This window comes from Conger conger, chromosome 4 (genome assembly GCF_963514075.1).
Source record: "Conger conger chromosome 4, fConCon1.1, whole genome shotgun sequence".
Classification (NCBI taxonomy): domain Eukaryota; kingdom Metazoa; phylum Chordata; class Actinopteri; order Anguilliformes; family Congridae; genus Conger; species Conger conger.
Genome location: NC_083763.1, coordinates 64335808 through 64349693, shown reverse-complemented (window position 1 = coordinate 64349693; position 13886 = coordinate 64335808). Strand labels below are relative to the sequence as shown.

The following is a 13886-nucleotide window of genomic DNA, read 5'->3' as shown; positions in this document are numbered from 1 at the left end:
GCATTTTAGAGTTTCATTTGCAAATTACTATTCCTACTAGGCCTGAATTGATTTAAGGCTCGAAATGGACACATATCAAACTGCGGTATTAAGGAAACATTAAACATCTTAAGGCAACCACCATAACATGTCATTTGGCCTGACTACAACATAATTGGAGTGCATTTAAATGAATGTGGTCTTAACCACGGTAAATTCCAATTCAAACACTGGGAGAAGAAAGCGTGAAAGGGAGTAGATTTTGTGCAGCCATGTAATCCTTTGCCTGTGTGCACGTTTGTCCACAGTGAGGGTCGTATGGTAATGGCGAATATAATTCGGCTCCCTGTTCCCTTCGGTGTGACCTTTGAGACAGATGACCTTTCGTGGATGAGCGTTTGGCAGTTTGGCAGGTGTTGCGGACAGCAGAGCACTCTGCACATCCACAGCTGGCTGAGTGTCTGGAGGGACATTCACAAGTCGAGCAGTAAGGCCATCGCACACTAGAATGGGATGTGCCATCCATCATTCCTCTCCCCTATACTCGTCCATCACTTTGATTGTGATCAATGTAAAATATGGCCGATGTGCTGTCAGGCGGCTGCAGTGGCAGGGATCAAGATGTGTCATCATTCACCAGAGTCAAGGCCAAAAGCTCTGCAAATTCATATTTATATATCTGTATTCACAAATCAGTCCGTTCTGCCTCCGTTCCCACTGCATGTCCTATGAGTTATGCTCAAGGTACTGTATGTGAACTATATGCCCATCGAGTTTTGATTCAAATGGTGCCTCAGCAGTGGTTTGCGATGTGCCATCCAGCTGGCACATGAATGCTTTTTTGATGTTGACTTGAGGAAGCAGCCCATGAAATGACATTCACCCTCACTGACTGATTGGCTGGCTTAAGCATTCAATGCCATTCTGGGTGAGCGTCTCCCACAGTAATGACGTTTTGCCTTCATGTCCAATATAAACAGCATCCGTCTTGCTGTATATCTTGAATTACAACCACCTGGCTCACATGTATTATTGTGTTGTATAAATGACTGTGTATGTGTGTGTCACAAAATATGGTGGGTCGTCCACTGAGGACTCCAAAGATTACTGCCTTTATGAAATTCGGATCATCCTGAAATCGTACTCATATACAGTATGAGAGTTTTCATTTTCACTCTTTTGTTGACAACAAGATTAACTGGGGATTTCAGAGATCAGGATTTTTGAGTTATGTTAAGTTATGCCCCTTTGTAGTTAGAACATTCAGATAGGAACCATTTGAAATCGACTCACAGAGCAGGGCAAGCCACTGTTCAACTTTAACTGTAATCCACCAACCAGCATGATAAGTAGAAATCTCACATCCTGCAATTTTCCAGTTATCTCAGTAATAGCGGAAGGATGAACCACCATAACTAATTAGTTATGCTATTTCATACTGTTTCTTTTTATCATGTTTTTGTTCAGTATGATGGCATATACAGTATTACTGTCCAGTGTCATTGTAACAAAATGATATGTATCAGAATGAATAAGCAATGGCAGTGAATTTCTGCTCTCATTTTCTTTTTACTTGCAGCAAACTTGCAGAAAATAGAAACATTCTGGCTCCACTTGTTCTCCTGTCATTTTATTGCTGGCTCTACTGCTGCTCTATTGACTGGCTTTGAGTGCGCTGGAAAATATATATTTCTATCAGTCTGAAATTTTGCCCTTGAGCAACACATTTCAAAATCCTCTGCGATTTTTTGCAGTCATTTTCTCTGTGATGATAAACGGGTATTAAAATGGCTGCCAAAAAAAGAACTGCTGTGCTGTCAGAGCTAGGTGTAAAATAACTGAAAGTGTTCACAGTTTTTATTAAGAAATTATGAAATTATTAGATGGAAAGTATGTACACATTCATTTAGACTATATCTATAAAATAAATAGATAATGCATGATTATTTTCAATTTAAACATTCAAAGTTGGCACTGTAGAGGGATTTAAGCATAAGTATAAATCAGAAAGATTATCTATCCAACACAATCTATTCTAACTCAAAGGAAATGTACAATATTCATAGTCAAGTAAATATACACAAGTAAGAAACTGAATATTTGGTCTGATGTCCACATTGGCCAATGGAAACTGAATATTTGGTCTGATGTCCACATTGGCCAGTGGAAACGGAATATTTGGTCTGATGTCCACATTGACCAGTGGCCTTCAGGGGTTAAACCCATAGTTGTGTATTCTTTTGTTTAGAAGTGTGAACTGTTTAGTCTCTGAAATTGGTCATTCATTTAATGAAATGCGCTGGATCCTGGTGATGATGGCCATGGATATCCTTTAAAAATCGAGTTGGAGTGAAAGGGAGAAGGTCCTGTCGCGTGGTTCATGGTTCAATTTCTGTTTCAGCTTTAATCGCACCCATGTCCTCAGCTCTTCTCTGATGTGGCACGAGTGCTGCTAATTGCATGTCTAATTCAGAGGATATTCTTTGTCTTTCTGGGGAGGCTGGAAAAAAAGGAATCTGAATGCAGAAGGAATGACAGTGCCATTATTGTCTTCAGTGGGCATATATGGACGCGATAAAAAGTAGGAAGGCATTCCATTTGTGAGATAGTGACCTACTTTTGAGCTAAAGGTCACTAGGCTTTTTATGATAAATTATGAAGCATTGGCTGTCTTTTGTAAGCATGAGAGTCAAAAAGGAGAACACTGTCTCTGTGGAGAGGGTGTATAAGGCCTTTTATTATTCTAAATTAGAATGGTAGAGAGCTGTGATCTCCCAAGTGCAGTACAGTCCTCTATTTACAGCGACTTGAAATGGCTTACTGTGCTCTGACCTGATTCAACCAACCAGCTGTGCTACCATTCATTAATTATAATGAAACGTCTGTGAGAATTGGTTCTCGTTATTATGGCAAATGTAGATCAGGCAAATGTGAAACTGGATTTAAAATAGCTTTTGTCACAAAGGGATTCTCATCAAGTTTTGTGTATACAGGCTAAGCCTTTGTCCTTGCCGTATGCCCAGGCTGTTTGCGCAATTATGTTTTTTATGTTTGGTGTGACAGAACCTAGCTGTGTAAGCGTGCAAATGAATTGCAGCTGTGTAATATGAGATTTGCACAGGGTGAAACAGTATGGCCAGAGGAATGGTTTTTGAAAGTGAGCAGCTGACCGGACTAATTGACATTGCAGTGTAATGGAGTTGTTCTGCACAGGACAGTGCAGAGATGATGGCTTTTTAATGGCCTGCGCGAGATTCATGAGTGCTGTATCCCTTTATATCTGAGATATTAGCGATAATGAAGGAGTGGCTGGGACCCAGGTGCGACGCTGGCGGCTGGCTGTGTTTTCATTGGTCCCTGACTGCATCTAATTGGTGGCAGCTGTTGGGCAGGGTGGTTATGAAGTGTGGGATTTGGGGGCAGGCGGTGTCTGCTCCCCTGGGGCCTCTGTCACCGTGGTGCCGGGGTGCAGTCAGGGCCAGGAGGTTAACAAGCGCAGGTAACTGTGCACATAATCCATACAGTGCAGCCCTCCACCTGCAACAGTCGTGGAGAATGTAAGATGCAGTCAGCAAAGAGACCCGGGCAAGAACAATAAACGAAAAGACTACAGCAACTGTCCCAGAGCCCCATAGCACATTTTATTAATGTAATATATAATGTATTATTTATTATCCAGTGTGGATTGCAGGGCTGTCATGGCACGGTATATGCAGTTTATTTCATTCAGGGTGTGAGAACAAAGCAGGGATACAGACTAATACAAACACGTTGGACAGGGCCTTAAACCTCCTATGCTGTGCAGCGCAGGCACGTATGCTAGCCCTGCACTGAGGCTGGGGTCACCGGCTTCCTGCATGCAGTGAGAGCTGAGCAGTGTATGGAGCCAAAAGATAACACCAGCCGTTAATGCCCTCTGCAGCGCTTCATTAAGGGGTTTAAAAGCTGGCCATTTTAGGCCGTTAAAAGATCTGAGGAAACTTTCACAATACCGAACTATGATGGCTAATCTCCTTGTAGTCTAAAATCTATGCACAGTGGCTTGTTAATTATGAGAGAAAAACAGTGGTGTGAGAAGATATGGTGATGGCGTGACTTGTGATTAATGCTGGGAAAGACTGCTTCAGTTACAGGACGTTGGGTTACAGATAAACAAATTGCTTGTTAAATCTTCTGCTTTCCTTCTGAAAGCTTTGGCTTTTTAGCTTTAGCGTTTGAAGAGTTTTTGAAATACTTAACAAAGGATAAAGGTTGCTGCAAATGAAGAAGCAGGATAAAAGGGCTTATGCAAAGTGAATATGCTCCCAGAAAGGTCAAGACTAATTCTGTATTGCGATGAGAAAAGTTATTTTACCCTGTAACTGTGTCTCTTTCAAGCTGTCTTTTGTTTTAGTTGTTATGCATTGGGTTCAGTGCTCTGCAGTGTATTTTTGTCTCTGAAATGTGCTTGAAGTAATGGCCTTTCTAACCACTATCTTTTTCTTTCTCTCCAGCTTGCTTCATTAGAGCGCCAGATATTTGATTTCCTGGGCTACCAATGGGCTCCCATCCTGGGAAACTTTCTTCACATAATAGTTGTCATTCTGGGTCTCTTTGGAACTATTCAGTATCGGTCCAAATACATCATTGTGGTGAGTATTGACTGAAGTGTGTATGACTGTACACACTTAATGTTTCACTATTTGGAAAGATCAGAAATTAATAGTCTTGAGATATTTCCAAACACCTTTTAAAACCAGTGGTGACAGCAATGACAAATAGTCTGCTTTTACTGGTATGTCTAGTGATCCAAACTTATGTATTTCCCCTTGCTATAAAATTAATTTCATGACAAGCGTTTGCCTTGGATGTAGGTCTTGGTGGAGGTGAGGAAACCAGTGAGCTATGACTAAGATGCTCTTGTCTCATCATGTTTTTTATTTATGCGTTTTATTTATTAAATTATTCACAAATCCTATGTACTTGGAGTATACTGGACAGTGTCTGTTCCATTAGACTCGACCGCATTGTGGACTTTGCTCGGAAGCAGCCCTGCAAAGAGAGTAGCTAAAGAAATGCAGACCTATAAGTGATATTAAGCATTATAGACAGTCACTTTGGAGTCAATTACATCTCCTTTGCCTGCGTGTCGCACCAGGCGTTGTTGGAGCGGTACCATATTCAAAATGAAAAGGACGCTTTAATGCATCGCTACATGATGTTATGATTCAGGAAGTCTTTTGGTTTGGGGATTATATGTAATTCACGCTTGGCTGGCTGATGTGATGGTCATAATCTAAAGATATTGCTTGATGTACAGTGTACAGGGGGCATGTGTGCCTTTGAAACAGAAGCCAGTTTGAATTCCAGAGGTTGAATTCCAGAGTTAACTCTAACTGAATAAGATTATATACAAAAATTGCCTCAATATCCCGCTATAAATGGATAATATATGAAATGTAAGCTATATAGTGTTAGGTTGGCCTGGACGAGGCCGTTGGCAGAGTAAATAATGTAATGTAACGTGATACACAAAGTGCTGTAAATGGAATAAAAAAGAACCTGAGGACACTGGGAAGCACATAGAGGTGTTAGATATCTATGATGCCGCTTCTCCTGCCCCTGCATCTGTGTCCTGTGAATTTACCCATTCACCCCTTATCATCTGGAGCATATGGCTGCACAAAGCAGCACGCAGGCAATTAGCTGGGCAAACAAGGCCGTCCTAATGAGATGTGAGCATAGAGAAAGGGTGTGTGTACGATAGAACGATGCTCCCACACTGCCAGATGTGCTGAAAGGGTGTGTGTTTCTGACTTTCTGTTTACATAGTTTCTCTTTTTTTGTTAGTTTTTTTGATGAATAATTGCTTGTAGTTAAAAATGAAAGTTAAAAATCACATTACTGGAGCATATTACAATGGCTCCATATGTGTGCAATCAGTTGAGACGTCATTTGTGTTTAATTAAAATGGAAGATGCAATTACCTCAGATTTTCTTAGGGTAGCACCATATTTGCATAATTATAGCATTTTGTATGAGTAGTCATTTTGGTAATTTAATAAGTAGCAATTGAGTAGGATCATTCATTGATTGGATATGGAGAATTTTTACATTTATTTAGAGCTCATTCACCTTTTCAGATAAATTTAGTAACTCTAAAATATTACTCGGATTAAATCTCTTTAATATTATAATACACGCACACACACATGCACACATTCTTTAAACTACTGAACTTTAAACTTCGAACTTTATTTTAAGTAAAATTATGGGCCAGTTTCACAGACAGATTAAGCCTAGTCCTAGACTAAATTCATACAAAACTCAATTTCGTCTAAGACTAACCTTCATGTGTGTTTGTGAAACTGGCCTTAAGTTCCCTTGGGCAAAGTGCAGCAAAAGAAAGTGAAAGTGTATCTCAACAGCTTTAGCTGGTTTTAGAATGTATCCTGCTATCTTAGCGACAAAGACCTAGGAAAACCCTGTATACTGTAATATATGGTCTGAGAAATTGCATGTAATTGAATGATCCAGCTATGGGGATGGAACTGTAATTTGGCAGAAATCATTAAGGGATGGGTTTATATACAGGCTCAATGGGCATGCTTGGTAATTAATTGCTTGTTAGTTTTTGTTCCATTGGGAAAATATTACGTACACACACTGAGCCCTGGGTGCCACTATTTAAAACCTACTCACCTCACTGAAATGACTGGTTTCTCAGTTCTTCAAAGGCTTTTACAGGGCATTTATTGATGCCCCATTATGCACTGTAATAAGGGAATTTAGATTGTGCCAGTGGGATAGCTAGTGGCGGGGAATCAAGAGAGAAAAAGAAAGTTGTGAGAGTAATTCTCAAAAACTGTTAAACATTTCACAGGGAGATTTTCTGTGGTAAATCTGAGGAGTTACTTGTGTGACTGTTGTAGGATCCACAAGTCCCACAATCCCACAGGACAATTCCGCGACGTCCACCCCGCATGACGTCTAGCTCGGTTCAGCCAATCCCGTAATGGCGAGTAAAATTCCTGTGTTTTTGGCAGCCTGTGCGAGGACCCTACACTGTATAAGCTGTGAGTTTTTTGGGGGCAGAATTCAGTATGGGAGATATTTTGGAGGTGAGATGGCACTTGGCAGAGGTTAGATGGGAAGAGGTAGGTAGGAGAGATAAGGGGAGCTTTAACCCCTTAAGTATCACCCCTTTTCTTTGCACAAGCTTTGGGGTTTATTTTCTAAGAGACAGAATTACTCTAAATATTACAAAACGTACAGAATGCCTTGCATGCTCTGCCGGACAAATCCTCTTTCAAATCTGATGACAATTTCGACAAAGCATTCTGCATTCAAAGCTATCTCAGTCGGCAGTGGCAGTTTTCCAAAAAGGACATTTGGAGACTCCAAAAGGACACATGGAAACTAAAGTATATTATGGTTCTTATGATGTGTAAAATACTGTACTTTGCTTACTAAAATATACAACACTTTTTATCCTGAAAAAAGTGTTTGATTCCCCCACCTGTCACCCTCCCGCTACCTCTCCCTCTCCTTGTCGTCTCCTCAGATAGGAACAGGCCGAGTACAATGTAAAAATAAGTACAATGATCACAATAATAACATCTTGTATTCAAATATATTCATTGAGGTCCATTGATCGACATCTTTGTCAAATACCCAACCCCCATCAACAAGTCAAACACATTCCACAATTTCACATGCTGTTTATTATTCAAAAGAAGGCTTGGTCCTTATTTATTAGCATACTGAATAATAATACAATATTTTGAGAATATCCGGATTACCGAAATGCAGAGAAGGCAATGTCCCCCCACACTTGTTTTGCCACCTACATGTTCCAAAATAAGGAACTGTTGTCGTTAAAGCAATAGCATGTGTAGGTTGTACAGGTAGAACTGTGAATTTTAACGCTTTCAAGCGGTATATCCTGTTACCATAGTGATTGAAAATTCCACCATTCAAAAAAGGAATGAATCCGAAAAAACCCACATGGGTCCAACCCTGGGCTGGTGAGGCTGAAGGGGTTAAGTATGTCTGACAGAAAAGCTGACTCCCCAAAACAAGTGTTACATCCCAGACATTTCACAGAGTAGACTCTCTTGTATTTTACATTTAGGCCCAAGACTTGTCATTCTCAGAAGCCACAACAAACAGCACAACAAAGTTGAGATATTATACATGCATATTAAAATGGCAAAGTTAAATGACATCAATGAAACGGCAGCGCTTATGATTAATATCAATCATTCTGATTCAAACTGTCCAGTTGCTTCCCCAGTGAGGTTTGACGTGTTGTGTGTTCAGAGTTTTTGTCTGCAGAATTTCTGCTCGCTGGATGTTTTTTGTTTTTCACACCATTCTCTGCAAACTCTAGAGACAGTTGTGCGCAAAAATCCCAGAAGATTAGCTGTTTCTGAGATACTGAAACCACCCTGTCTGGCACCAACAATCATTCCACGGTCAATGTCACTTAGATCAACTTTTTTCTGCATTCTGACGGTTGATGTGAACATTAACTAAAGCTCCTGACCTGTATCTGTATGATTTTATGCATTACACTGCTGTAACTTGATTGGCTGAGTAGATAATCACATGAATAAGTAGGTCTATAGGTATTCCTAATAAAGTGCTCAATGAGTGTATATATTCTTCTCATTATGCCACATTTTAAAGAATTATCCTGACTTTTTGAGTAGCAAAATCTATTGGTCAATTGTATGCATGAGCACATTGTGAAACATTGGGGTTCTTAGCTTCATTTTGTTGTGATAAGCAATGAGTTTCATTTCATTGGATCGATGATAGGGGCAGGTGCAGTATTGGATTAGTGAATTGCTGACACCCACTTGGACATTCAGCCGGGAGAAATAGGCTCTCTCACCTCTATGAGGTGTATTGTTGCTTTCTGTCCCTAATGCATCCCAATGGAGCATTATTGATGCTATTTTTTCCTTATTGATTTTCCTCCTGGCCCAAAGTTCTTCATCGTCTTTCTCTCTCTCTCCCTCCCGCTCTCTCTTTCAGTACTCCATTTGGACTGCCCTCTGGGTTGCCTGGAATGTGTTCATCATCTGCTTTTATTTGGAAGTAGGAGGTCTCTCTAAGGTAAGATCATGTTACGCCTGCTCAATAGATAGTTCTGGGGACACAAAGACTTGCCTACCCAGCTGAAGTGCAAGGAGGGTGAAACAGTGGCTGTTTTGTGACAATTTGTAAGAGATTACCCACTATTATGTCAGCACTAGGTGTTCATGGCAAAAGGTCACAGTGTGCATTTTCTGGACAACTCGAGATATTGTTACCTTCCGACACCCCCTGTACTCGGGTCTAATGTGGCCAATTACATGGAATTGATTAGATGTCTTGGTAATTAAGATAAACATGCACATTCTTTTCATAGTGGAGTTCGGTCTGGGAAAGCACCTTGAAATGTACCACAGTATGGGGCTGGCATAAAGGATTTGTGTTGGTACTGAGAGAAGGAGTAGGAACAGTGTAGCTGGACCATATTTGACTCCTATGGGTACTTCTGATCTTACACATTGTACAAGAGAGTATCTGTGCTGCAGACGGAGATAATTGTAACAGTCCAATCCGCAATTTGATAGTTTCTTCCCCAGTTCCAAGGAATTTAATAACCGTACATAACCGCCATCATATTCCAAAGAGTCACAGGAGGACAAAAATCTGCTAGAATGTGGTTTATTAAATTGGAGGTTTTGGGTGGCAGTGTTTTCTCCGAAGTCTTGTCCTAAGGAACAGGAAGCTGAATAACAATCTGGGTGCAATTACCTAATTAGACTTTTTTTGAGGGCAAAAAGGCTATACAAGATCAAGATTAAAACTGCTGTGATGAAGTAGATGTTCTGTGTGCTGGCAGTCACAAAACAGCCACATAAGAGTGGGCCATAATTGGTTCATTTCAATGTGGTAGCTTATAACACAATCCTGCAGTCAATCTTTTTTTGCCATACCCATAGCTAATTTAATCAAGGCTATAGATAACACTGGAATAAATGCATTTGATAACGCCATCAAATAACGTGTCCTTCCTGGTGTATGGGCTTGATTTGTACAGGCTCAGTTTTCATTCCATTGTCAGTGGAGCACGAACACACAGATCATTACTGGAGATGAGCACCTCTTTACACATTCCCATTTGCTTTCAATAAAATAAGTAAATAAGAGAAAGCAGCTTGAAGCTGCCTCTTCACTCCGTTTGAACTGGAATATGCAGAGTGGTATTATCATTTCTGCCTGCATTACATACAGGGAAGAGCCGGGGTATTAACAGCGAAAATGAAAGATCACAGTAATTTGGTACTCCCACAGCATTCTCAGTGGCATTTATCTACATTTGCTGTACAGTTTGAAACGGTCCGGCATAGCTATTTCCGTTTGTGTAATATATCTTGATTAGCTTGGGAGTCTGTGGTCCGCTGGTGATGGGGCCTGCTGGTGGGGAGATTGAACCCCAATGCTGTGCCTCGCTGCCCGGGGGAACTGTGCACTCAGCTCTGACCAGGGACCAGCAGGAAAGGCCCATCTGTTCCGCTGATTGTGCTGACTGTCTGGGGAGATGGTTTATCATCATCAGTGCACGGAATGGAGTGGAACGGATCACATTGTAGGAAATCAGAAGATCTCTATATCCCAGGAAGGAGAGGGGGAGGGCACAACTGCACCCTTGTGCCCCAACTGCCCCCTCATTGAGTGAAACCGGAAGAGGTTGAGTTACATTTAAAAAGAGGAAATGGACCTTTTCATGAAGTCTGACCCTCATTAGTCAGGAACTGGTTTGGCTCACAGGAATACAGTGAGGTCTCAACCTGTTTTCATTTTCTTTTCCTGGATTACTAATGAATTATCAGTATTACCCACTGGAAGGTAACCCCTTTACTCTCAATTATGTTGTCAAAATTGGGTACAATCATTACAATAAGTTTGAGCAATGCACTTTTAACATTGAGGTAATTCACACAGCAAACTTGTATCAGACTGTCATCATTATCAGTTGCCAGTCCAGCAACATTTAACAAACCGAGCTAGAGGAGTGAGCATTCACCAGATCTCACCAGGCCTTTTAGTGCCTTATTATCATCTCAGTCTCTCCGAAACTGTCTGCTAGCAAGTTGCTATAGTGCTGGTGTCTGACAGCTGTGCTAATGGAGCTAGCAGGCAGCTAGTGGGTGCTAAATGCTTCTGACTGGGACTGTTATTGGCATATCACTGCAGCTTTGAACACTCAATAAGTCCTAGTGAACAAACATCAGATAATCCTTTTTTGTGAACCCAAACTACAGAATATATGAATGGCTGCTTTTTCTTGTTTTGTTCCGTAGTAAACCTGCCCCGATTGCAGGTACAGAGAACAAGAACAATTCAACACAAGTCATTATGTGCATATGGGAAATGCTGGACAATTTTTAAGATTCACCTAAAGTAAAATAATGTGATCATGTAACAGAACTGAGAAATAAAATAATCTCTTTTGGAACATTGGGTCATTGTTCACCAAATCTGTTCAGTTCATCAAAGAACATTAAAAAGGTTGAGGGTCATTATCACTTTTAAAAGGAAGTTGTCAGCCTCCTCTGTTCCTAAATACAGGCTTTGTATTAGCATTATTAGCATGAATATAATGAATATGACATATGTAAATGAACATGTTCAAAGGTTCAAAAAGCTGGGAATATGATTTTATCATGCCTGAAGGCACAATGTTTTGAAATCATATTTAGGGTTGATTTGCTGTCACATCTGTACTTTTTGCTCATTATTCAAACAGTGCATTGTAGTTCAAAAAGTTGCAATGCAATTTAGTTTCCTGAATCAATTTGTTGCTCTTATTTTTTCAAAGGAAATCAACCCCCATAAATAATTATGCCATTTACTAAAAGTATAAAGTATCACTTCAAAATGATTTTCTCCATGCATATTCATAATGATTACATTGAATAAACACTCACTGTTTTGTTGAATTAAATATACTGAGTAACATGCAATGCTCACAAGAAAGTTTTATGAAAAAAGTTTGCCTGCTGAAAAAAACAGCTTGAGCTAGGTTTTCAAACAGCTGGTAGCCGGTTGACCAGTTAGACCAGTTCCATCCTCAACATGATTTCATCTGCTCAATGTTTTTAAACAGCTGGTCGCTGGTATTTCAAGCTGGTCATAGCTGGATTTTACACCAGGATTGTCATTCCCTGGTATCTCTGAACTGAGTTCTCAATAAGCGCTGTTGTTATTCTTTTCATTATACAATGACTCAATCAATTTGTAGTGTTGATGTGTCCAATGCCTTACAGTGGTTAAATATCACTGTAGCACATACAGTAGGGCCTTGTATCGGTGACTGCGCATAGACTTGTGGAATTCCTTCTTTTTGCCTCTGTGAACTTGTGTAGTCTGCGAACCATTTGCATAAACATTGTTTCGGCAACGCAAAATGCAGGGTGTCAATGAAAATGGTATGTGCTGTGCGTGTTTGACGTCTATTAATGTGTTTGCTGTTTTAAACAACCCCAACCACCTTTTGTCTAGCGCTGGTGCATTGTGCTGTTTTGCCAGTGTACTCTTGCCAGTGTGCAGAGTGAAAACAGAATGTATGGGGCAGGTTATCAATACTGATATTCTCTCCCAATTAGAGAGACATGCTGACTATACAGGTCCACCCTGATAAAAAAGACCAGCTGGGATTCTGACCTGGCTTACGATGGTTTAAGTTGTCTTTTTGATTCTTCTGGCTGATCATAGCCGGTCTGTGGCTGGTCAAAGATGGTCTCTAGCTGTACAAACATGGTTAAGCTGGTAGAGTAAAGCTGGTGGTGAAACTAGGGGATTAGTTGACTATATCTAAAACACAGCTTAAACCATCATGACCAGCTTTTGCTTAACTGCATTGCTGTTTCGGGTTTCTTATTGGTCTGAGCTGCTGAGCATTACAAGTGCATCAGTGAACTGTTACAAAAGTGGAGCATAGATATTGTGTTGCTTACAGTAGTCTGGCAAACTCAGAACATAATACTGTCTAAATAAGTGTTAGTATGCCTACTGCAATTTACAACAGAAAAAATACAAAACATAAATACCTGGGCTGGTCTGTGTCTGTCAGAGGGAAAAATGAACACCCAGCCTATCTTTCTCCTCTAGGCTACCTTCACAATACTGTTGCCTGAGGGTTTTGGGGTCCCAAAAATGGCCATGTGGTGACTCAGACAGGTATATCAAACAGATGAGCCTGCCATGTGCTATGGCCTTGATGCAGTGATACTGAAGGAAATAAGGTGGTCAGATTGACTGTAATGAAATCAAACCTTCACCTCACACGCAGTTAATATATTCTTCTGAAACCAAGCTTTGTTACTGTCTGTAAGTGCTATACAGTCACTAAAGTTGAAAGTTGACTTGGTCATACTCATGTGTGTATTAGGCTTTCTCTCTATATGTGAGGGCTGAGAAATGTGCCTTTCACCCCAGATACAGTTTCATACCGAAAGATGGAAAATTATCTGAAGTCACCATGCCCTTCAGATAGAGAAGATGGGCAGTCTCGAGACAGTAAGTGATTCATGGAATAGAGAGAGGGAGAGAGTGCAAGAGAAAGAGAAAGGGAGAGAGCAGGAGGGGGAGAGAGAGAGTACAAGAGAGAAAGAGTGAGAGAGAGAGAGTGAGAGAGAGAGAGAACCTGAGGAGTCCTTCTCCTCTTCCTCAGAGCACCATGATAGATAGCCCACCCGTGATTCACATTTATCTCTTCCACTGCCACCTGCCTGCGCTGGGGGTCTCAAGGAAAGGGTTTCTGTGGGTGCCTTGTCAATGGCAAGAAAGCTGCATAATCCCCCCAAAAGCACCTGTGTGTTAGGAGCCTTGTGTCTCATAGGAGTCTTGTGTCTCATATTTAATATGAA

The 13886-nt window shown here is 40.7% G+C and overlaps 1 protein-coding gene across 8 annotated transcripts in view; it reads left to right on the top strand.

Annotated features, from left to right (window-relative positions):
- The window catches only part of LOC133126158 (sodium/potassium-transporting ATPase subunit beta-1-interacting protein 3), a 92284-nt gene that overhangs the window by 38342 nt on the left and 40056 nt on the right, over positions 1-13886 (top strand). For 7 of the 8 annotated variants that reach the window (XR_009708506.1, XR_009708507.1, XR_009708508.1 and 4 more), the window contains exons 2-3: positions 4473-4610; positions 9001-9081. Coding sequence is in view for 5 of the 8 variants with exons in the window: in XM_061238054.1 (XP_061094038.1) it covers positions 4473-4610; positions 9001-9081 (219 nt within the window). In the remaining 3 variants the exon portion in view is untranslated. Of the gene's footprint in view, positions 1-4185; positions 4292-4472; positions 4611-9000; positions 9082-13886 lie in introns of those variants that run through there. The other variant, XM_061238055.1, reaches the window with a different exon arrangement.